Source organism: Hyperoodon ampullatus, assembly GCF_949752795.1.
Source record: "Hyperoodon ampullatus genome assembly, chromosome: 2".
Classification (NCBI taxonomy): Eukaryota; Metazoa; Chordata; class Mammalia; order Artiodactyla; family Ziphiidae; genus Hyperoodon; species Hyperoodon ampullatus.
Window position 1 is genome coordinate 98879108 of NC_136915.1, and position 23456 is coordinate 98902563.

Sequence of the window (23456 nt, forward strand, 5' to 3'; positions counted from 1 at the left end):
AATAATTACCTATTGTTGGAATAACATCTCAGCAATTTAGCTAAAGGTACAAACAATAACAAATATTCAAACTGGGGGAATTCAAGTTAAAGTAATAGAAAAATAGAAAACTTTTCCTTCCAAAATAAGGTATCTAGACAAAGATTCAGATACCCCATGAGATTATTCACAAAAGTCACATAATCAACCTTTTCTGTATTTCTTAAATCAAATTTTATAACTGATGAAAAGAGAAGTTTCATATGCAAAGACACTTTCAGAATGCATCTATAATTAACTTAATGCAAAAGTATATGAAAAAACAGTTATTTCACTGGTCTTTATGTAGAGCAACATTTTATTATTTTTGGTTCATCTTCTTACGCATTTCTTCAAGAGCTGCTTCTTTTTCTCTCAGCACCTGCTTAAGTCTTCTTATTTTTTCATCTCTAATGGTTTCTTCTAACTCTGGTGGTGTCATGGAGAAAATATCTTCAGTATAATTTTTATTGAAGGAATGGCTTGGCTCAAAAGCTGTATTTGAACTCAGTGTGTCTTTCTCTTGGTTCCCATGGATACAGTGTTTTACCTCAGATCTCTTTTCTTCCCTGGTTTTGTTGCGGCCTCTGAGAATGTTATGGTGTGATACATTTGAAGTCGGTAAAACACTGTTAACGAGTTGGGAACTGGTGACATTAGTTCCTCCATTTACAGTTGTGTTATAAACACTCTCAGTTTTTCTCTTCTTTGTGTGATCCATCTTCTTATTGGTTTTTGCTTTTCTTTTCTTATCAAAACCCTGTTGCAATGTTGAGTAAGATTCCAAAAGAAAAACAAAATATTATTGCTGAATAGTGTGCTCTTGAATTTAACAAAGTTTGCAGATACAAATATTTAGCCATTAAATTCAACTCAACAAAATATAATTCACATATTCCTGCTTAAGTCAAATATTAGAAGTTATATTGATCTACTATGAAAACCTAACAACCATCTGTGGAGACATAAGAAATAGAATTTATTTAATTTTTTTTTTCCTCTATAGAGTAGGCACATAGGGAAGATTATCACTGGGAAAGGTTGACTGGTTTTAGATCTGAAGTTCAGGATATTATACAGTAATGAAATATTTATAAGTAGAATGACAGTAAGCAAAGTTATAAGGACTTTATTTTCATCATTATTGTGTAGATTTCTTAAGATGTTTAAATTAAAGTAATACTGCCGTGAGTATCTGCATGCTTATATTTTCCCTGCATTTCTGTCATTTCTTTTCTTTTTCTTTTTTAATTTTTTTTGGCCGTGCCATGTGGCTTGCGGGATCTTAGTTCCCTGACCAGGAATTGAACTGAGACCCCCAGCAGTGAGAGCTCGGAGTCCTAACCACTGGACTGGTAAGGAATTCCCTAAAGCAACATTTTAAATTAACTGGGGATGCATTTTTACCTGTGCATATACGGTTCTTAACACTGTTTTAGTATAATACATATACATGCAAATTTGGTAACAACTATCATTCATATTAATGCACAAGACTAAAAAAAAATCAAGAAAATTAATACATTCATATATCTTTGAAGTACCTACAAAGGACACTTTAAAATCTATTACCTGTTTTCTCCCTTCCTCCTTCACTATAAACTCTGTCTCTTTGTAAGTATCACTTTTCACCAAACAGCTAAAGGAATCAAAACCTCCTCCAGAGCCCAAATGGTGAGGAATCCGAGTAAGGCACACACTCAAATCTTTAGTGAGACCAAATATCTTTCTAAGTTCAGCATCATTGTTCAGATATGATGCCTTATTGCTTCTTCCTTGGGAATTGTTCTTGTCATTTCTTTCTTGAGTAACTTTTTCTAATGTTGATGCCATCTCATTCTGGATCTGGAAATAGGAAAAGAAAACACACAAACAATACTGCCAATTACTTAAGCTATTTTATCAGACTAGCAACTAAGTGATTACCTCATCTTACTTAAAATGCTATGCTTTAAAGTCCTAAATGACTGGATTGTATTACTCTTGCCTTACCACCCACACTTGAAAAGCTGAACTTAACTGAGCAAAACCAAAATGGTCTCCTACAATTTTACTTTCTTGTACTAGGAAAGTAACAGGTAGTTAATTTTTAAACAAATGAAATGAGAATACAGACTAATGACAAGTTAAAAATAATCAATATAACATTATGTTGGAAATTGTCATCTTTTGGAAAACTCTTATAGCTTTAATCAATCTTGTACTTAATCAGAATTTACCTCCTTACATCTCTGGAGTTCACTGAATTCTGTACTGAAGGGGAGAACTACTGAACATTATTAAGTAGACCTCTAAGAAGGAAAATGTGGGTACAAATATTTAGTGATTACACATACACATATCTTAAGTAGAACAGAAGGATAACTATGTGGATTTGTTGAGTAATTGAATGAGTCAGAAAGAAGGGCTAAAAAAAGGAACAGGAGACTTGTATACTAAAAAAACAAAAAACAACCAAACAACCCAATCAAGATGTTGATAAATTCTTTTTCCACAAATGACTGAAAGGTATTTATTAGCCATATCCTGCCCCTTCTACTGTCTACCTAAAAAAGTTGCCAGATATCTCCCTACCACCACAAAACAAACAAACAAATCCCAGCACTGCTCTGTGCATAATATTAATCTCTTCATATACTAAAAGTAAGCTCTTAAGTATATATGTATGCATGTATATGTATTTATGTGTACAAAGATATATACATATATATATATATATATACACACACACACACAATTTTACTAAGCTTTGAATTCACATTATCCTTCTCCAACTCTCCTAAATCTTGTTGCTCTGCGATTTGTTTGTTTAATTTTGCTTTGAAGACTTGGCATGCCAAATGATTCTAGAGAAAAATACTGCTTCAGCTCTATTACACTCCTCAAACATTTCCTTCAGATGAAAGCTTTGACTTAATTAAGGATTCATGTGCGTATGGTATGTGTGTGATGAAGAGGAGGATGGGAGAGGAGGGAAAGAGAGGTATCATAGATAACTAACTTTGAGAATTAAGAAAGAAAAATTTTCTATATACATAGATAAAAAGAACACCCTAACATGGGAAATTTACCTTTGGTTCTTGGTCTCTGAAAACACACTGTTGTGAAGTAACAGTTGTTGCATCAACAGAGGAACTTATTTTCTCTATGCTGTGGATGATATTTCCTTTTCTGGGGGAATTTTGTCCTGTACTAAATCCATCTGGAAAGTCTGGCTTTGAGAATAAAGTCTTACTCTGCTTTAAGTAGTTAATGGATTGGTTCATACTATGTGGGTTTGGGGTAGAAAGAGATGGTTTCTCCACTTTCTTATTCTTCTCTGCCCTTAGATTGGCCATGGAAGCAAGCTGGGTATTTGAAAGTGATTTTGTCTCCATCTGGGAAGATTTACTTTTAGCCAAAACAATATTTACAACCTCTCTGGATATTTCTGTGACTGGACTTGAACTTACTATCTGTGATGTATCTTTTCTTGGTGGAATATCAGGAGAAACAGAATTCTCTTGGTCAATTTGTGATGGCAAAACATCTGTCCCCCTTTTAGCCAACAGATAGACTTTCCCATTAAACATAACCAAAGCATTATCTTTAATAGGCATACTTTTGGATTGTGTCCCACTAGGACTGATGGTACTCAATGGTGGCATATTTACAGTATCATCTCCCAAACTTTTCCTATCTACAAAAGTTTTTAAAATCTTTGAAGCCACATTATTTGAAGATTTAACAGGAACAAGAGATGGAGTGCAAGGCTGTAGATTTTCTTGAAAAATCCATTTCACTGGAGCAGCTTGAGAATGCTGACCACCTTTTAATTGTGTCTCTTTAGCAACATTCATTGGAATCTGTGTGGTATTTAGTATCATTGGCTTTGCTATTTCTGTAACAGGTTTTGGGTAAATGTTTTGAAAGTTCTTGGTAACTACATTTTTCACTGTATTTACAGGAGATACATAAATAACAGTTGGTATTTGGGAGGCCTCAACTGTTCCTGAGGTACTTGTGGTTGCAGTTGCAAGTATCTTTTGCTGAACTGAAGGAGGCAATGAAGACGCTGGTACAGATTTCACTTCAGCATGGGCTGGAATCTGTAAATGATGCCCAGAAGGCAAAACCGGAGACTTCACAGTCATTGGAAGACTCTGGGTATTTACTAAAATATAAGATGAATCATTTTGTGTTGAGGAGGGAGAAACAGCAAACGTTTGCATGGTGAGTCCATCAATTTTCACACCATGACTCTGAACTTTAGAAACTGATGAGGTAAAATTTTCAGTTCCCACAGAAGTAGCTCTAACTTTTTCTGCTGTGTCTACTGTTCTTGTAAGAAAATAGTTTGAAGAACTGGCTGGCTGAAAAATGGGCATTTGAACTGATGCACTTGTGGAGGAGCTGGAAATCTGAGTCTGAAAAGTAACTTGAACTGGATTTCCTGTATTCCCTTTCAAAGCATCAGACATGACTGTAGATTGAACTAGTGGTATAAGATTTCCAGAGGAATTAGGAATTGGAAGTAATTGCAGAAGATTTTTTCCATCCGAGCCAATCGTCTGAACTACTTGGTACATGCAGCCTGAAACACTTAAAAGAACATCGTGTAAATAAATACAACATACTACATGGTATATACATTTTATTTAAAAACAAGTATTTGCAAACACTATGTTTTAAAAATAAAAAATTATAAAATATAATAATGTAAGTATGTAATTTGTCACTTTGAGTTTTCAAAGTGAAATACTGCAAAAGAAAGATTTTGAAGAAGTAGAAGAGATAATCAAAGATATGGTCAGCTTTGATATAGATCTCCTCACATGATTAGGCAATGGGTATAAGATATTAGCATTTATTCCTAAAAGTAGACTTTTCTAAGTTTTACCCTGTATAAAATTTCAGCTACTAGAATATGCTCCTCTTAAACTATTAGCATCCTTCCTTCTTTTCCTTAAATTCTTTCCTCTAGTCCTTCTCCTTTACTATTATTGACCAGGATTCTTATTTTACCTCCATTTATGCTTATTCTATTTCCCTCACTCTTTTTTCCCCCTACCCAATCTGTTCTGTATTCTTCTGTAATGACAAGTTCTACTGTCAGCCATTCTTTTGCTTAAGGCATCTCTTAAGATGATACCTTAGTTTGCCACATTTCTGGAGACTAAACTGAGTTACTCATGTAGGAACCAGTTTTTTCTTTGATTTATTGTTCCATCATGTTTGATGTTTGGTGTTAAATAGCTCTTGGTATGGCAATTACTCATATTAGTTCCAATTGCTGGTCAACCCATATTTATAATAGCAACATCATTTCAGCTGAATGGTTTTCAGTGAATGTGGAATACACTGGAAGTCAATAATTTTTTAACTTAGCCTATTTTGATTCTATTAACAGTTATCAGCTATTACTTAGCACAGATCGTCTGATTTTTTTTTAAAAAATCCAATACTAATCTGTATCTGTTTGTATAATCAATTATTTGTAGATTACTTAAATGCAGACACCTCAAGTTATACATACCTGAAACCATCCTTCAGTTCTTGGACAATACTAAACCCTCATGGGACTCAGGGTAGTCACACATGCTACTTAGTTATTCTTCACCCACCCATATACTCAACTCTCAACATAAATGATACTTCCCAGAAGATACATTCTCTGGCCACCTTAACTACCCTTGCTCTTCCTTCCCAGGTAATAATATTACATCTGTTAGTTTCCTTCATGGTACATATCACAAGTTGTCATCATATATTAATGTTTTTTTTCCACTGGTCTACATATTGTCTCTCATACTAAATTCCAGCAATATGGGTACAGAGTCCATGTCCTATAGACCCAATATGGCCTCACATGACTAAGATTAAATGAAAAAAATTTAAGAATGAAAAATAATAATTAGAATTCTCACTAGTGTAGAGGTGTGTTTTTCTGCCTATAGGTGTTTTTAAAGCTTCAGGTATTAATACAAATCAAAGCCAAGATTCTAGGAAGCACTGGATTCAGTTTTACCTTTCTGCAACCCCAAATAACATAATTATATCCTTATAAATATTTAAAAGTTTTCTGGCCCTTTGATAGCACTTCAAAATGTTATATTTACTTTCAATAAATTAAAAGTTAATCTCTAAAGAAGTATGAACATAAAGAAACGTATGAATTCTTGCTTTGACAGCTTGAAGAAGAAAACCCACCTTCACCTCCTCCCTATCCCCCAAAAAGCAAATATAAACTGGATCAGAACTTAATTTATTAAACCAAAATTTACTGAGTGTCTGTTATGGTTTAGGCACCAGACTCAGCTATGTAGCTCAGTAAGCTACAGCCTGGGGCCAAGTCTGGCCCCCTCCCTGTTTCTGTATAGTACACAAGCTAAGAATGGTCTTTTTATTTTAATTTTTAAAAATCACAAAAATAACATTTTGTGATATATGAAAATTATGAGTTTCAAAACTCTGTATCCATAAATAAAGTTTTATTAGTAAACAGTCACACCCATTTTTTATGTATTGTACATGGCTGCTTTCTGCTGCAACAACAGAGTTAAGTAGTTGCAGCAAAGATCACATGGCCTATAAAGCCTAAACATTTACTATCTGGTCCTTTACAGAAAATGTTTGCTAGCCTCTAAGCTAGTTCAACCTACAATCCCTAAAAGAACTTAAAATGCTGGGTACATGGACATGTAAATAGGCAATTTTTATTGAGATAAATGATGTACTTGGAAGAGTACAAAAATGCTCACTCCTTTTCTTTAAACATTTTCTTCCCAAGGTTTCCTAGATATGACATACTTCTATCCCTGTAGTGACTCCTCAGTCTTCTTTGCCAACTCATCCTGCTTGAATCAACCTTAAAATGTTGGAATTCACCAAAGCTTAAATTCTTCTCTTCTTACTCTGTAAGCTTTCCCCCAGATGATTTATTTTATATGCATGACTTCAATTAAACTACCATTTATATATCAACAATTCAAATAGTTATATCTTAGCTCTTTTGAGATTCAGGCTTATATGTCCAACTTCCCTCTTGACATTTCCATTCAGAATCTCAAATGCGCCTAAAACTCAACATGGTCTTTTCCAGTGTTTTTCCTTCAGTAAATGGCATCCAAACTATCTTAGATGCCTAAATCTGAACAAGTAACTCCAGCTTTCTTACCATCTGTATTCAACCTATCACAAAATCCTGTTGATATTAACTCCTAAATTTACCTTGATCTATTCAATCGTTTACAAATCAATTGTTCCCACTCTAGTCCATCTCTGGCTTGGTCTATTATGGTAGCTTCATAACTGGTCTTTTCTTCAGTCTGCCATATCCTCTTCAAATTACTCAGCACTCTAACACTAGCCCTTCCCTGCTTAAAACATTTCATCAGCTTCCCACTTTCTTTGAGTGGTAGAAAGAAAACCAAGAGATTCTGATGCAATGGAAGCCAAAGGAAGAGAGAGTTTCAAAAAAATTGGGCAATTCTATTGAAAGTTTCTGAGAGGCCAAGTAGGATGCAGGTTAAAAATGTATACTGGAATTAAGGGCATGAGGATCACTGATGGCTTTAAAAGAGCAGTTTGGTGGGGAAAGAAGTTGGTAGGAGTGAATATGAAGAAAGAATATGAAGACAGCAAGGACTGACAACTCTTTTATGAACTTTGACTGTAAGAGGAAGAGAAAAACTGGAAAGCACCTGGAAATTAAATGGGGTCAAAGAAAAGATCTTTTCTTTTTTTCTTTTTTTTTAATGTTAGGTGAACTAGAGCATAAATGCTCATGTGAGTCAACAAAAGGAAGAGACTGGTAATAAAGGAGAAAGAGGGGTAATTAATAATGTAAAGTTTGAAAAGGAGGTAGGAAATTGAGACCATAAGACAGTTGAAGGGACTGAACCTTAAAGAGAGCTGGAGATGTATGTCTTTTCATAGGAACTGGAAGAGAGGTTAGGTGCATTTGCAGGTAAGTTAAAGCTTTGGCATTAGAAGGTTGAGGTAATTCTGATCTAGTGGCTTTTCCTTGTACTATGAAATAAGGACATGACATCATTTGCTAAGAAGAGCAAAAACAAGGAGAGATTTGAGGATAATCAAAAAGATTTGAAACAGTCTTTGTGAAAAGTAAGCTGACCTCAGAAAATATCAGTCATCAGGCAGTGTTGATGGCCCAGGGAGATAGGTAATGATCATGAATTCATAGTAATACCAACCTGTGCTCATGAGAGTCTCCCTGTTTCACCAGGTATAGGCAGAGAAAGTAAATCACTGAGTTCATCCAAGATTGGGGTGGCTTCAGAAGGGTATAACAAAAATCAAAGAGGAACAAAAGATTTTAGGGTACTGAAAAAAATTACCAAATGATGAAATGCAGAATCTATACTAGATGGGAAGGAAATGAGAACATAAAAGGCTAATGTATAGGGAGAAAATAAAGGGAATGGACTGAGGGCCAGATAAAGAACAGTCAGAGTGGGAATACTTAAACAACTAAGCTAAAATATAGGAACTGGTGTTTGGAAAGCAGGATGCCTAAATCAAGAATTTTGTAGATGCAGCAACTTCATCTGATAACAAGAACTACAGAAGTGGATAGCTGGTGATAGAATGGAGAAAACACTGAGGAAAAAGATCTTTGTACTGAAAGACCAGGTGACAAAGAGGTTATTGACACAGATGCTAAAGTTATGTAGGATTAGAGAGAAGATTGGGATGTGGGTGCCAAGTTCAGTGACAGAAAGTTGGTAGATGGTGTTAATGAACCATGATTAGGACCATCTACCAACTTTCTGTCACTGATATGCCAAAAAGTTGTCTTGAAGCCCACTGTCTTCTATTGTCTTCTGCAATCTATTTTCTTTCCCATTATTCTACGACACCTTATTCTCAAAGATTACGAAATATGTCTGCACAGTTAAATCTGGCTTTACTCTATACTCATTCCCTAGGTGCTCTCTGCTGAAATTAACACTGGTAGCTAATTATCCCTCCATCTTGAACCTCTTCCTACTACGATTTCCATTGTGTACAATATTTGTCTTTCTTAATGTTCCCTTTCTTATTCATTTTCTGCATTTTAAGTATCCAACTATGACTTCTCCCAAAAGTACAGTTCTTGACCCTGTTTTTTCTTTAACACATTCTTCCTTTGTAAATCAACCATACCTCAATAAAAAAATAAAATTTTAAAAAGGCATTCTTCCTTAAAGACTGCACCAAGGTAAGAGTTCAAAGCTTCAACTATTACCTTCAACTATCTCTTCTGCAATAATGACTCTCATGTTATATCCTTTTATTCTATCCCCCAATATTGACCTCAATTCCATATTTGTGATGTCTGACCAAACATTTCCACTTTTAATACCACTACTTTAAAGTTAAAATTACTCTGTACTGAAAACTACTACTCTATCTTACCATCCAGTCATGTGTCAGCACTACTGTTTTCCATGTCACTTAGGTCTTAAATCACCTAGTAATCTCTATCTTTACCACCCTCTTTATTCACCTTTAATTCATCCATAGTACTTTGTATAGATGCTTACAAAGGATAAACATTCAATAAATGTATACTGAATGAATCACCAAGTCTATAAAGTTTTTTTTTCTTTTTTACAGCTCTTACTCATATTCTCTTTCTTCACCTTTGTCACTTCTACTTGCTAGATCAGACCTGCATCACCTTGTATCTAGTCCTCATTATCTCATTCCTATGTTTGGCTCTGACTTTTAAACTAGTTTTTCTGACTGTGGCCATTATCATTATGTATCTCTGGCAGACTAAATCATTGTTTTCATCCTGTTACCTCCTTGCTCAAAGTTTCAGTAATTCATCAGTGCCAATTCAGCCTGACATGAAAATCATCTACAATCTAGCCCAACCAATCTCTACAACAGTACCACCTAGAACGTCTCAGCATAAAATCTCTGGTCCTACCAGAAAGGTCTCTACTATTCTGGATTGTCTCATGTACATTATTTACTCTAAGAATTCTTTAAGTTTTTTTTTCTTCTCTAACAATTTAAAACATAGTTATAAACTGAGGATCACTCCATCTTCTCCATGAAATATCTGCTAGTCACTCAAACTCATATTAATTTCTTCCAAGTTGGAATCCCTAAAGCACTCTCATTGGTGCCACTAATGCTAGGAGTTACATAATGCCTTCCATATGGCCTTTGATCTATTAGTTAATTTTAAAAAATGAGTAAAGTATTTTTTTCCTCAGTGAGCTTGAAACCCCTTATGGTCAGAGACTACATCATTTATTTTATAACTGTTCTTCCAATACCAAGCACAGTAGGCCCTCAAAAAAATATTTAAAAAATAAGGCAGCTCTTTCAAATATTTCAAACATATTGAAATGTCTCAATACCTTTATTGTTTAGTCTTATTTAGTTTATGTACTTCATTTGTCAGTAACATGTGGCTAACAGATTAGAAGCTTCAACAGAGCAGAACACATGCTTTTATAATTAATTATTTGTATGGGGCAAACATTTTAATTGGCATATTAGTTAAACAAATCACACAGGCTTCTGATACTTCATTCATATACTTTATTATATGGCCCCTATATTTCCGCTTTATAAAAAACATTTATATTGCACAAACTCTTTTCAAATCTAATCACGGATTTTCCCTCTCTTCTCCATTTCCCCTCCAAAAAAGGGAAGGAAAATACAGTTTCTTCTATGTCAGTATATCAGTAGAAATTCATACAATCTACCAGAGACCATAAATTCATTAAGGGTAGGTTATCCTATTCGTATCTATATTCTCTACACCTAATAGAGCAACTGGCACACTGTAGACAATATTAGCTGAATTGAATCCTACAAGCTCTAATTTTAAAAAAAATCTGTGATTTCCTAGTAACAAATGGAATGAGTTCTAAAAATTAAACTGAAATGCAGAATGCTAAGGAAAGAAGTGATAAATCAGGGTGAAATTCATACTTCTTCAATCAATATATATATTTTTCAGCTATAGAAGAGAACTTCCACTTAACATACTAAAACCCTATAAAGATTCTGTTTTCTTAAAGATCATATTCTGTTAGCTAAGGTTAGAACTAAAACTAGAACCGGACTTTGCATTCCATGCTCTGGTTAGGTAATCAACATGGTAATTATTTTAAACCAACTAGGATTTGAACTGAGAAACTACACTGGAAAACTAATACAGTTTAAGGCTTTAAAAGAGAACACAGGAATACATTTGAAAGATTATGGGCTTCTAATCCTGGCTCTTCCAATTATTAGTTGATTGACTTTGGTAAATTTACTTAACCTCTTTGAATCTTTCTTCATTTGTAAAGGTTTGCTATAACTGGTTGGGATTCTAATAAGCTCCCAATATATGCTAGATATCATCTTCCACTAAAATATATAATTCGTGTCCAAGAACAAGTAAATGAATCAGGTAATCTTTTGAAAATGTGAGAAATTTAATAAAAGATATAGTAAACATACTTATAATATTATATAACTTCTGGCATTTTTGACTATTCTAATTTTGAGTGAAGCATTTACAGATTAGATATGGAATGATAAAAATTTTGCAGGTTACTGAACATTTCATAGATAATTTTGCAAAATTTTCAACTGCTAAGACTTTTTTCCATCTTACTCTCTCTGATTCAACATTATGTACATACATAACATACACAAGTACATAATGTAATAATATATGATAATATTTACCATATAATATTATATACATAATAGATATGTTATTGTAAACAGTTGTCATTAACTCTAACCCTAATAAACAGTCCAACAAGGTAGGTATTGCCATTCCTATTTTATAGTTGAGAAAACGAAGATTTAGTAATATTAAATAACTTATTCAGAGACATGCTTTCTTGGGCAATCCCATGCATTTTCTTGTATTTACTTTAGCACAACCCTAATATAACAGGGTCTCAAAAATTCATGAATAAACTGAGAGATTAATGAGAAATAGATTTCAGTTAGCCTTATGGTATGTGTGTCTTTCTCTCTCTCTCTGCCTCTCGTACACATACACACACACACACACACACACAAATCACAACGGCTAAGATAATAACACTTACACTGTACAAAACTAAATGCACACTGAACTGACAATGAAACATTATCTGTCTAACCAAACCAAGCCCCCTGCTGAGGACACCCATTTTAGCTCCCTATTTAAGAACAAAGGGTCAAAGGCAGATAGAAGCCAACTGCCTATCATTCTCTATTTTCAGCTCTGACCCTGCCTGAGTTTCAGATTCAAATATCTCGCTGATTGCCTTCTTGGTGTGTTCCTCACCTCAATTAATTTACCAATATCTACCCAGAAAATTGGCATCATAATTGATCCACTTTTCTTCATGCCAATTCACTGACAAGGTCTGCCTATTTTCCTTTCTATATTTCTTTGAATCCAACCCTTGCTCTCCATTAGCTAGTGCAGGCTCTCAGAATATCTGAAGGGACAACTGAAATAGAATCCTTATATGCCTGACCCCTCACCCCCAAATCCACACTGCCATCAGTTACCTAAAATGACACCTGACCATGACAGTTCTTTTCTTAAAATCCTCTGAAGGCTCTCCAACAGATGAAGTCTAATCTTTCAGCAAACCCTTAAGAGCTCTCTATTTATCCTACTTATTACTAGTAATAAGTCATACTGCTGATTTTTTTAATCAATTCCCTCTTCCTGGGCATAGCCTGCATTCATCTTTAATTGGATAGCTGATACTTACATTCCCCAACTCAGCCACTCCAGAAACCTTTCCTACAATTCCCTTTCTGTATGCCCTCACAGCATCATCCTGTGCATAACACTATTAAAAAGTGTATTACATCATATCCACCTCTAGACTTAAGGTTCTTCATGGGCATGGCCCATATCCTACTCTTTAGTCAGTCTCTCCATTTAGCACTGTCTGTCACATAGCAGGCACTCAGTGAACGTTTTTTAACCAAATGTTTGAACGATACAGATAATAAGTGGTGACCTAGAATATGAACCTAGGTCTCTGTAACTCTACCTTGTTTCTGTACCTCTACCAAGGTCTTTGTAACTCTACTGTACCATTCTGACTCCTGCTTTGCTCTTTGCATATGAAGTCCAAATCTAAATAAACTTAATGTTTACTGTCACAAATATCTTCCGGATTTTTCCTTTGTACTATAAGATTAAATTTGGGTTTTACATTTTATGCACTGATGAAGAGATACTTTTTAAACAATAAACATTCTGTATCATATTACTGAAAAACTTTACAGCAGGAAAGAAGTAACTCAAGAAAAACTCAAGTATCTACAGAAAATAATAAAATCATATAGTCACTTTAAACTTATGAAGAAAATGATTTTGTACCATCAAAATATAAGAAAATATAAGAAATCTAAGAAAATGAAGCGTCCAATAAACTAAAGAGATGACATTAATCTAACTATTTGCAAAAGTATATTTGGACATCATGCAGATTGTTACTTATAAAAAAGAATAGAATCAAATATGCAATCAATAACCAAAGTAAATGTCAAATAGTTTCAGAAAGGCATCTTGTAAATGTCCGAAGTATGTGATTTAAAATCTAGAGGATTTGAAGAAATAAATGCATTCAAAGATGATAAAAATAATGCATAAACCAATGAGTTAATGAACTCCAGATAACTGATGAAGGTAACTAAAACAGAATTCAACTTGTAATGTTTTAAAAATATAGATAGCCAAAAGAAGTAGAAACTGGATAACAGTTAAATAACACAATACACAAAAAGTAAGATTCTTACTCTATCTTATTTCTGATATTGAAAAAGAATGCAATCCTGAAACAAATTGTGTTAAATTAGGGTAAATCAGATGTTATCAAATATCCAGGTACTAAAACAAGATAGAAGAAATGAACAATCATTAAAGACTAATTCTATTTTTGCATATCTATACATGGCACTACCTCTGCCTTCCCCCTCAACTTCTACCAAAAATAAGCCAACAAAAAACATACATGCACAAAAGCTGGCTCCTGTTAAGAGCTGAAATACAATGGTTCTTTCTTGGCAGTTCTTCCATATGGTTTTAGCTCAACACTTTTGGTGACGATTTCTCTTTAGAATATTATGCATACTTTTTAGAAGTGTTTATTACAATTAGGTTTTATATCTACTTGTAACTACCTACTTCCTGGGCTAAAATTTGTATAGAAGTAAAGTTGTATCCTTACGATAATAATAATAGCTAACATTTAAATAATGCTTTTCTATTTTTCCTACACTAAGTATTTTAGTATATTCATTCTTTTAATCCTTAAAATACCTCTAGGTGCTCTTATTTACAGACTGGAAACCAGGTCACTTGGCCTCACAAATAGTAACTAGCAAAGCTAGCATTAAACCTAGTGAGCCCGATTTTCTTCAATCATAAATGCTCTTCCATGATTTTTACATCTCCATTTCCATGCTTTCTTCTTCACATTTTCCTTCTGCAGGGACTCGTTAACTTTCTTCTCGCCACTTATTATATACCCACAAACCATGGAGAGTACAACTTAAAATATTCTACCTTAGCAAACAATTTTGTTCCGGTTTTATTTCTTCTTGATTAATATGAGCTTAAAAAAAACACTGAGTTAGTGATAAACTATTGTCTAAATTTACAAATAAGTGTCTAAGAAATACTAGAATCTCCCCCTGACAAATGTAATTCCTCTACATAAACATCCAATTCGAGACGACATTCTCATTACACCTGCTTCAAACATGCTGTTCGAAGGGATTAACTTTACATGATAATTTCTCTATTTTCACTTTTCTTTATCTTCAAATAAAGCCATTATTCGAAATTTTAAAAAAATCGATTCTCTTATTCCAGAACAATTTTTCGGTTTCTATATTCATATACTCTTATCAATTACACAAAAATATGTCCTTTCCTTCTCACTAACTCTCTTAAATTACAGTTATTTTCCCTGAAGGTCCAGCGCCACCTGAGCTGCACTTGCTAATCCGCGCGGATTGCTGCGTGTTTTTCTGCGAGTGCGCGAGAATCTTCCAGAAGATTTTGCTCACACAGGCGCGCCGGCCATGTTGATTTTCCTCTCCCGTGGAGATCTACTCTGTCAGCCTATGAAACTTCAGACGCTGGAGTCCTGCGGAGCCAGGGCAGAGGCTGACTGCGTCAGGCTCTGAAGAGGTTTTACGTTTCCGACAGGGACGTGCTCTAAGGGCTCTAAGTGCCAAACTGCCGCGCACTTCCCCTGGAGTGCTCACCCAGCGGGATCAAAGGCATCTGAATTGCAGAACGTCAGGAAACGACGGCCGACTCGACATCCTGCTAAGAGACGGGCGAGATGCGGCCATGTCGAGGGAGATTCGAAACCGGTACTTACCAGTGCGAGGCGTTGCCTGACTTTTCCTCTGTAGGTTTCAGGAAGACCCTCTGTAGGTTATTGGACATTTTAGAGGAGTGGGAGGGACCAGTACATCCAGGAAAGGGGGGCAGTGTCGGGGCCGAGGTCCTCCAAGTGGCGAGAACCAGAGCGAGAGGATGTAGGGATGGAGTTGCCCCGTAGCAGCTCAGAGGGGTTAGAAGCTGAAAGGAGAGCGACGGCGGGCTCTCGAGAGGGCGTATCCTCAGGCTTCGGAGGGAGACGGCGCAGCCACCAGAAACCGGAAGAATCGAAGAGGCTGACGGGGCGGGTCCGTCCCTAACCTCTGAGAAAACAGCCCTGAGTCTCCGCCTCCTCAGCGCCTAGCCTAGGACATCGCTCCAGCGTCACCGGGAATCAGCGCGGGAGGCGTGGCCTTAATGGCACCGCCCCTATCGGTGCCGGGTCTGTGGTGAAGACCAAGCCAGACGGGCTCGGCCGACCCCGCCCACCAAGGCCGCCAGCGAGAGCAAAGCTCAGCCTAGCAGCTTCCGGCATCGACACATCCGGTCGCCAAAGTGAATGGCTCGCTAACGCCCCGCCCTTATGCTGCGATCCAATCGCAGGTGATGTTTGCTGTCTCTTCTTCCGGATCAAGTAACGAATCGCAAAAGAAAATTCTCCGGATACCTACGCAAAATAAAATGTTTCCGGGGTCAGTCGCAAAGTTTCTGCCTTTGTATTCGCCGCTAGTGTAAGTTTCCTCTCCCGCCAGTGCTTTAAAAGACATCGGAGGGCTCTTTTGAAGCCATATGCACTCCTGGCGTGAGAAAATTTTAGGTGCCTGCCTGTGGCAAGCGCCTATATTATTGCTACTTCCTGGGGGTTTCTTGGTTTTTTCCCTTTCTTGAAGCTTTGCCTCGAGATTTAACCTAATCTCTCTCTCCACCCCACCCTTAGTCCTCGCTCGAAATTACTTATTGTCATATAGTTAACTACTTGATTCGCTAAAAGTTTAATTCCCCATATAGACTTACTTTTTGGCATCTTTATTTGGATCTCCAGAGAAAAACTTTGCAGAAGTCTCTTGATTCCCGCTGTTAAAATCTCTTATTTGAGGAACAGGTTAAGTCTCTGGCTTCAGCTGGGACTAGAAGGAAGTTGTGAGAGGAGTGGTTTAGGAGATCCAGTTTTATCAGCTAGAGGCAGTAAAAATGTAAACTGGCTCAAATTTAGGAGATTGATGTATGGTAGCCAAGTTAAAAGGTTTATTTTGTTTTTTTATAAATGCTGGGTACTCATTCTCCTAACTCCTTAATCAGCTAGTACTGATGAAAGATCTTGATGTTCTGATACAGAAAGTAATACTTTTTAACTACTGTTCACTCTTTGTTAAAGGTTAATTTTAGCGATGTCGAATCCTGTGTGTGTAACTGGCATTATATTTCAGTCAAATATTTCCCATACTAAAGAGGGGGCAGAGTGGTGAGCCCTTAATACTGTCTTGGTTCTGATCATCATCCTATCTCTGAAAGCAAAACTACTTGAACGAGTTGCCTATTCTTGGCTTGTTACATTTTCTCACCATTCATTTCTTAACTTTGCAGTTTGGCTTCTCCTCATATCCATCAGCACTTCTAATAAATGAAGCTCATTGTCACAGATTGGGTTCCCTGGGAAGCATACTCTTGAGATGGACTTTGGTGTGCCTGAAGTTTATTAGGGATCAGTATCTGTAGAAGGGAAGAAAAGGGAGCAAAACTGGGCAGAGAGAGACGTTGGGTTGTGATGCCCAGTCTCAACAAAGGCCTTAGACTATCCCACATAGAGCTCTAAGCTCATGACCTTTTTTTTTTTTTTTTTTTTTAAGATGAACTTCTGAAGTTTTCCCCAGTGGGATGCAGGCTTTGCCAAGGAAGGGTGCATGACCTTAGGCAAGGATGATCTCCTTAGCCAAAGTAATTCCTCAAGGAGGCTGATAGCTGAGGCATGTCTGCTGGCAGCACTCCCAGTAACTGGCAGAATAAGACCTTCATTTCTCAACGGAGGTCTGGGAGATGCATCAGAGTGTCCACTGTACTCATTAAACCACTCATTTAGCTGTTTCAATTGATACTATTTATCACAAATAGTATAAAGATTTGTTCAAATCTTTATTCAGCAGCTCTGTTAATTAATTCTTCACTCTTGATGCCACTGGTAATATACTTTCTTGGATTTCCTCCTACATTTTTATGTACTCTTTTTCAGTTTCTTTTGAAGGTTTATCCCTCACTTGGCCATTAAACAGAAGAGTTCCTTAAATCTTGATGATTGATCCTCTTATTTTCTCAAACTATCCTGTCTCCTCAAGTGACTTCAACCATGCCTGTGGTTTCAATGACCACCTCTAGCCATTTGTATACTAACCAAACACGTAATGCTACATGCCAAGTACTATTCTAAGTGCTTTAAAAATATTAACTTGTTTACTCTTAACAACTAGTAAAAAATATTACATTCATATGAAGAAACGGATGCACAGAGAATAGCATAACAGCACAGATAAAGGGACGAGAGACCAAAAAGAAATTAGAGCATATTGTAGTTCTTATTAGCTGAAAGAGTGACAAATTTAAGCAACAACTGACAGAAATGAATAGATTAATAAGTCAACAAATGTAGAGGATTATTTTACACACGTACATCTCTGAGAAATTAATAGTTGAAGCAGAGAAAAGATAGGCATAGATATCAAAATTTTAAACAATACAGTAAACCAGGTTGAGACATCAGATGTATAAATAATCCACTCATCGGATAGTGCACATTATTTTTGAGCACATATAGAATATGTATAAAAATAATGTGATAGGCTACAAAGGAAGCTCTACTAGTGCTGAAGGATTAGTTCTATACATACTATGTTTTCCAACCACAAATTGATTAAAATTAGCAATCCAGATAATTAAGAGTAGCTTTAAGACATATTTAGAAACTGAATAACCTATTACTAAATTACCCTTGGGTTAAAGATGAAATCATAATGGAAATTAAGTGATTTAAATACATATGTCATAAAATAAGAATGTTTAAACACATGAGTTAAGCATCCAATTTAGAAGTATTTTAAAAAGCAAGAGAGAATACCAAAGGAAACAAGAATAAGTAAGTGAAGTATATAACAACAAAAATAATGCAGTAAATTAACAAAGCCATAAGCTGATTCTTTGATAAAATCAATAATAGAGATAGACCTCTAGCGAGATTAATCAAGCAAAAAAAGGAAAGATGCAAGTAAGCAAAATACAGAATGAAAAGGATAAATAACTATAAATACAGCAGAGATTTTTCTTTGCAAGTATTATACATAACAATTATAATACAACATTTGCTGAATCCTGCTACGATGATGAACTACTATGAACTGCTGATTCCTTTCTCTAAATTATAAAAGGGAAACATATATTCTAAGAACTAAGAGAAATTTTGAAAACTCCTGAGGGAGCTGAAGGCTGTCTTAAAATGAATGTGTAGGGAAGAAAGTAGCTGCAGTCCAAGCACAGAAAACAGGGAAAGAATAGGTCGGAAAAAGACAGGTTTAAGTTATTTCTGTTGTTTCTCTCCCACATTACCCTGGGATTATCAATGTCTGTCCACTCAGAATAAAGTTAAGGAATAGTCCAGATTTGTTATTTTTCTTTTTAATCTCCAATTTCTTTCACTTTTTAAAAATATCTTTTGTTCTCTTCCTCACACATACAGCATGCTGGGAGTGGGAGGTGGGCAGGCTGGCAGGAAGGGCATGCCCTTCCACAAGTAAATTTCAGGTTTTTCACAAGGTAAAGTGCCATGTTTACTATAGTATTTATGTATTTATTAGTCACTTAACATGTTAAAAACTGTACTTACATTTTTATTTAGTCCTTGCCTTTTGTTTAATATGTCAGATTTTTTTGGTGTTGTGCTCATAACCTCATTTTCCCTTGAGTAAAATGGGTTTTTATTGCCTAATTTTGCATAGTGTGGTGATTTTTAGGAATGCATATGTCATGTTATATCAGAACTGACTGCAAAAATAGTCAAAAACTTTTTAAAGTCACTTCTGGACAAGACAGAGTAACAGGGACTGGATTTACCCTCCTACCTGAAGCAATGACAATAACAACAACCAGATAAGAATGCATGAAACAACACTTTTCAAGACAATCAAATAATGAACAATGTATTAGTCAGCTTGGGCTGCCATAACAAAGTACCATAAAATAGGTGGCTTATAAACAACAGAAATTTATTTCTTACAGTTCTGGAGGCTGGAAGTGTAAGATCAGGGTGCCAGTGTGGTCAGATTCTGCTGAGGGCCCTCTTCTGGGTTGCAGACTATCAACTTCTCATTGTATCCTCACATGAAAGAGAACAGAGAAGGGAAACAAGCTCTCTCTTGACTCTTATAAGGGCACTAATCATTCATGAGGACTCCACTCTCACGCCTTCTCCTAATTACTTCCCAAAAGCCCATCTCCAAATATCATCACATGGGGGGTGGGTAGGATTTCAACATACAACTTTAGGGGGATGCAAAAATTCCCATCAGACAGTGATCCCTGAAAGATGGGAAAAAATGAGGTAAATCTTACAAATGCCTCAGATTACTGCTTTGAGAGAGTTTCCATACTACAGCTCAGGGTGAGGAAACTGAGGAAGAACATGTCAGCCTAGCTGAGTTGTGAAGATGGAGCTGATGGTCCAGGATACAAGGCAGCTGGAGTTGATAAGATAGACTATTAGAGGAAATAATTGCATAGAAGGAGAATCCCAGAGATCTGAACAGTCCCTCTTGAGTATTCAGCAGAGTACTAATAAGCACATAACTGAAAGGAAACAATCCAAAACTGGGGAAAGAACCATCCAAAATGAATAGAGGGAAACAGTATCTAACACACACACAGGGCTGGAATCAGTACATGTTCTCACATCTGAACTGGAAAAATTCATACTTCATGGGTGCTGTATATAGTATCTCTACACTCCAGATCCACCTAATGCACCATACAAACAAGACCTGAGAGTATCAAACTGTTTCCAAATAAAATAACTGTATCCCAGAGCAGAACTCAAGAAAATGTTTAGCAATACAAAAATATCCAACAATAAGGTAATAGTGACAATGTTAGAATCCAATTCAAGATTATCAGGCATACAAAGAGGTAATAAAATATGATCCAGAATGAAAATAATCAATCAAGCAAAACTAGATGTAAGATGTTAGTTCCTAGGTATGGTTTTCTTTGTATTTATCTTATTTAGGATTTATATGACTTCTTTAATCTGTATTTTGATAATTTAATTTTCAAAAATTGCTCACCAGTATTTCTTCAAATATTGCTTCTCAATCCCCCCTCCCCTCTCTCTCCCACACACCTTACTGTATCCAATTACACATATGTTAGACCATTTATCAATATCTCATGTCTCTTATGCTCTATTCAATATTTCCTATCTTTTTTTCTGTGTGCTTGATTCTGCATATTACCCTGAACTCTTTCTCAGGTATATTTCCTACCTCAACTTTTTTGGGTTTTATCTTGTTCCTTCATTTTGAACATGTTCCTTTGTAGCCTCATTTTGCCTAACTTGCTGTTTTTATTTCTATTTATCTGGAAGGTTGGTTAAGTTTCCCAACTTTAGAGAAGTGGCCTTTTGTAGGAGAGTCCTATGTGTCCCAGCAGCACACTCCCCTCTTGTCACCAGTGCTCTATACTCTAGGGATACCCCTCATGTGGGTTCAATGTTTCCTTCTGTTGTTGCAGGATGATTTCTTTGAGTGGTCTGGTTGGCTTGGTTGGTTGTCTTGTGGAGAGGCTTCTAGCCACTGGTTGGTGAGGCCAGGTCAACAGGTGGCTGGCTGTGGAATCCCAGTGGGCCCATGGGCTAGTCCTCACTCAATGGTGAGTGGAGTCAGGGTCCAGGAGACTCTGGGGCTGCTGCCCAACAACTGGTGGGTGAAGCCAGTTCCTGAGGCTAGTGCTGGCTAGGAATAAACCTACCTAAGGCAGTAGAAGACCTGTACTCAGAAAACTATAAGACACTGATAAAAGAAACTAAAGATGACACAAACAGATGGAAAGATGTGCCACATTCCTGATTTAGAAGAATACATAATGTTAAAATGACCATACTACCCAAGGCAATATATAAATTTAATTAAAATTAAAATGCCAATGGCGTTTTTTACAGATCTAGACCAAAAATTCTAAAATTTGTGTGGAAACACAAAATACCCTGAATAGCTAAAACAATATTGAGAAAGAAGAACAGAGCTGGAGGTATCACACTTCCTGACTTCAGACTGTACTACAAAGCAACAGGAATCAAAAGAGTATGTATTGGCATAAAAACAAACACATATATCAATGGAACAGAATACAGAGCCAGAAATAACACACACATGGTCAATTAATAGAAAAAGGAAGCAAGAATATACAGTGGGGAAAAGGCAATCTTTTCAATAAATGGTGCCAGGAAAACTGGACTGCTACATGTAAAAAAAAAAAAAGAAATTAGAAATAAAACTTTTCTGGGACTTGCCTGGTCATCCAGTGGTTAAGACTCCACACTCCCAATGCAGGGGGCCTAGGTTTGATCCACGGTTGGGGAACTATATCCCACATGCCACAACTACAATGATCTCACATGCTGTAACTAAGAGCTGGTGTAGCCAGATAAATACATACATACATACATACATACATACATACATACATACATACATAAATAATTTTTTTAAAAGAAGAAATTTTCTCACAGAATATACAAAGATAAGCTCAAAATGGATTAAAGACCTAAATGTAAGACTGGAAACCATTAAACTAATAGAAGAAAACATAAGTAGTAATCTCTTTGACATCAGTCTTAGTAACTTTTTTTGATATGTCTCCTCAGGGAAACAGGGAAAACAAAAGCAAAAGTCAACAAATGGGACTACATCAAACTAAAAAGCTTATGCACAGTGAAGGAAACAGTCAACAAAATGAAAAGGCTACCTACTGAACAAGAGAAGATATTTGCAGACCATATATCTGATAAGGGCTTAATATTAAAAAATATATATAGGAAGAACTCATGCAGCTTAATATCAAAAAACAAACAAACCAATTATAAAATGGGCAGAGGACCTGAATAGGCATTTTTCCAAAGACATACAGATGGCCCACAGGCACCTGAAAATATGCTAAACATCATTAATCATCAGGGGAACACAAATCAAAACCACAATGAGATTTCACCTCACAGTCATTAGAATGGCTATTATCAAAAAAACTACAAAAAACAAGGGTTGGAGAGGTTGTGGAGAAAAATTAACCCTCATATACTGTTGTATGGAATATAAAATGGTACAGCCACTTTGAAAAACTGTATGGAGATTCCTCAGAAAACTAAAAATAGAAGTACCATATGACACAGCAATTCCATTCCTGGGTATTTATCCAAAGAATGTGAAAACACTGACTTGGGTAATTCCCTGATGTCCCAGTGGTTAAGACTCGGCACTTTCACTCCCATGGCCTAGGTTCAGTCCCTGGTTGGGGAACTAAGATCCTGCAAGCTGAGTGGTGCAGTAAAAAAAAAAAAAAAAAACAAGAAAAAAGCCCACTAATTTGAAAAGATACAGGCACCCATATGTTCATTGCAGTATTATTTACAACAGCCAAGATATGGAAGCAACCTAAGTGTCCATCAACATATGAATGGATAAAAATGTGATACACACACACACAAATGGAATATTACTCAACCATAAAAAACAATGAAATCTTGCCATTTGCAATAACATCAATGACCCTACATGGTATTATGCTACGTGAAATAAGTCAAACAAAGAAATACAAATGCTTTATGATTTCACTTATATGTGGAATCTAAAAAACAAAGCAAATGAACAAACATAACAGAAACAGAGATATAGATACAGAGAACAAACAAGTGGTTTCCAGAGGGAGGAGAGTGGGGGCAGAAAGAAATAGGTGAAAGAGATTAAGAGGTACAAACTTTCTTTACAAAATAAGTCACAGGATGTGAAATGAACAGTATGGGGAATATAGTCAATAACTGTAGTATCTTTGT

At 36.0% G+C, this 23456-nt stretch overlaps 1 protein-coding gene across 2 annotated transcripts; it reads right to left on the reverse strand.

Moving 5' to 3' along the window:
• Positions 1 to 340: 340 nt before the first annotated feature.
• On the reverse strand, positions 341 to 15442 carry LRIF1 (ligand dependent nuclear receptor interacting factor 1; the record flags this gene model as incomplete). Of its 2 annotated transcripts, none has more annotated exons than XM_079728463.1 (4): positions 341 to 778; positions 1591 to 1863; positions 3090 to 4599; positions 15375 to 15442. In XM_079728463.1, the coding sequence occupies 4 exons, from the start codon at positions 15440 to 15442 to the stop codon at positions 341 to 343; spliced, it is 2289 nt and encodes a 762-aa protein (XP_079584589.1). The 2 variants fall into 2 exon arrangements, with proteins under 2 accessions (XP_079584589.1, XP_079584590.1); XM_079728464.1 differs by having other exon boundaries at positions 341 to 793.
• Between the last annotated feature and the right edge of the window lie 8014 nt (positions 15443 to 23456).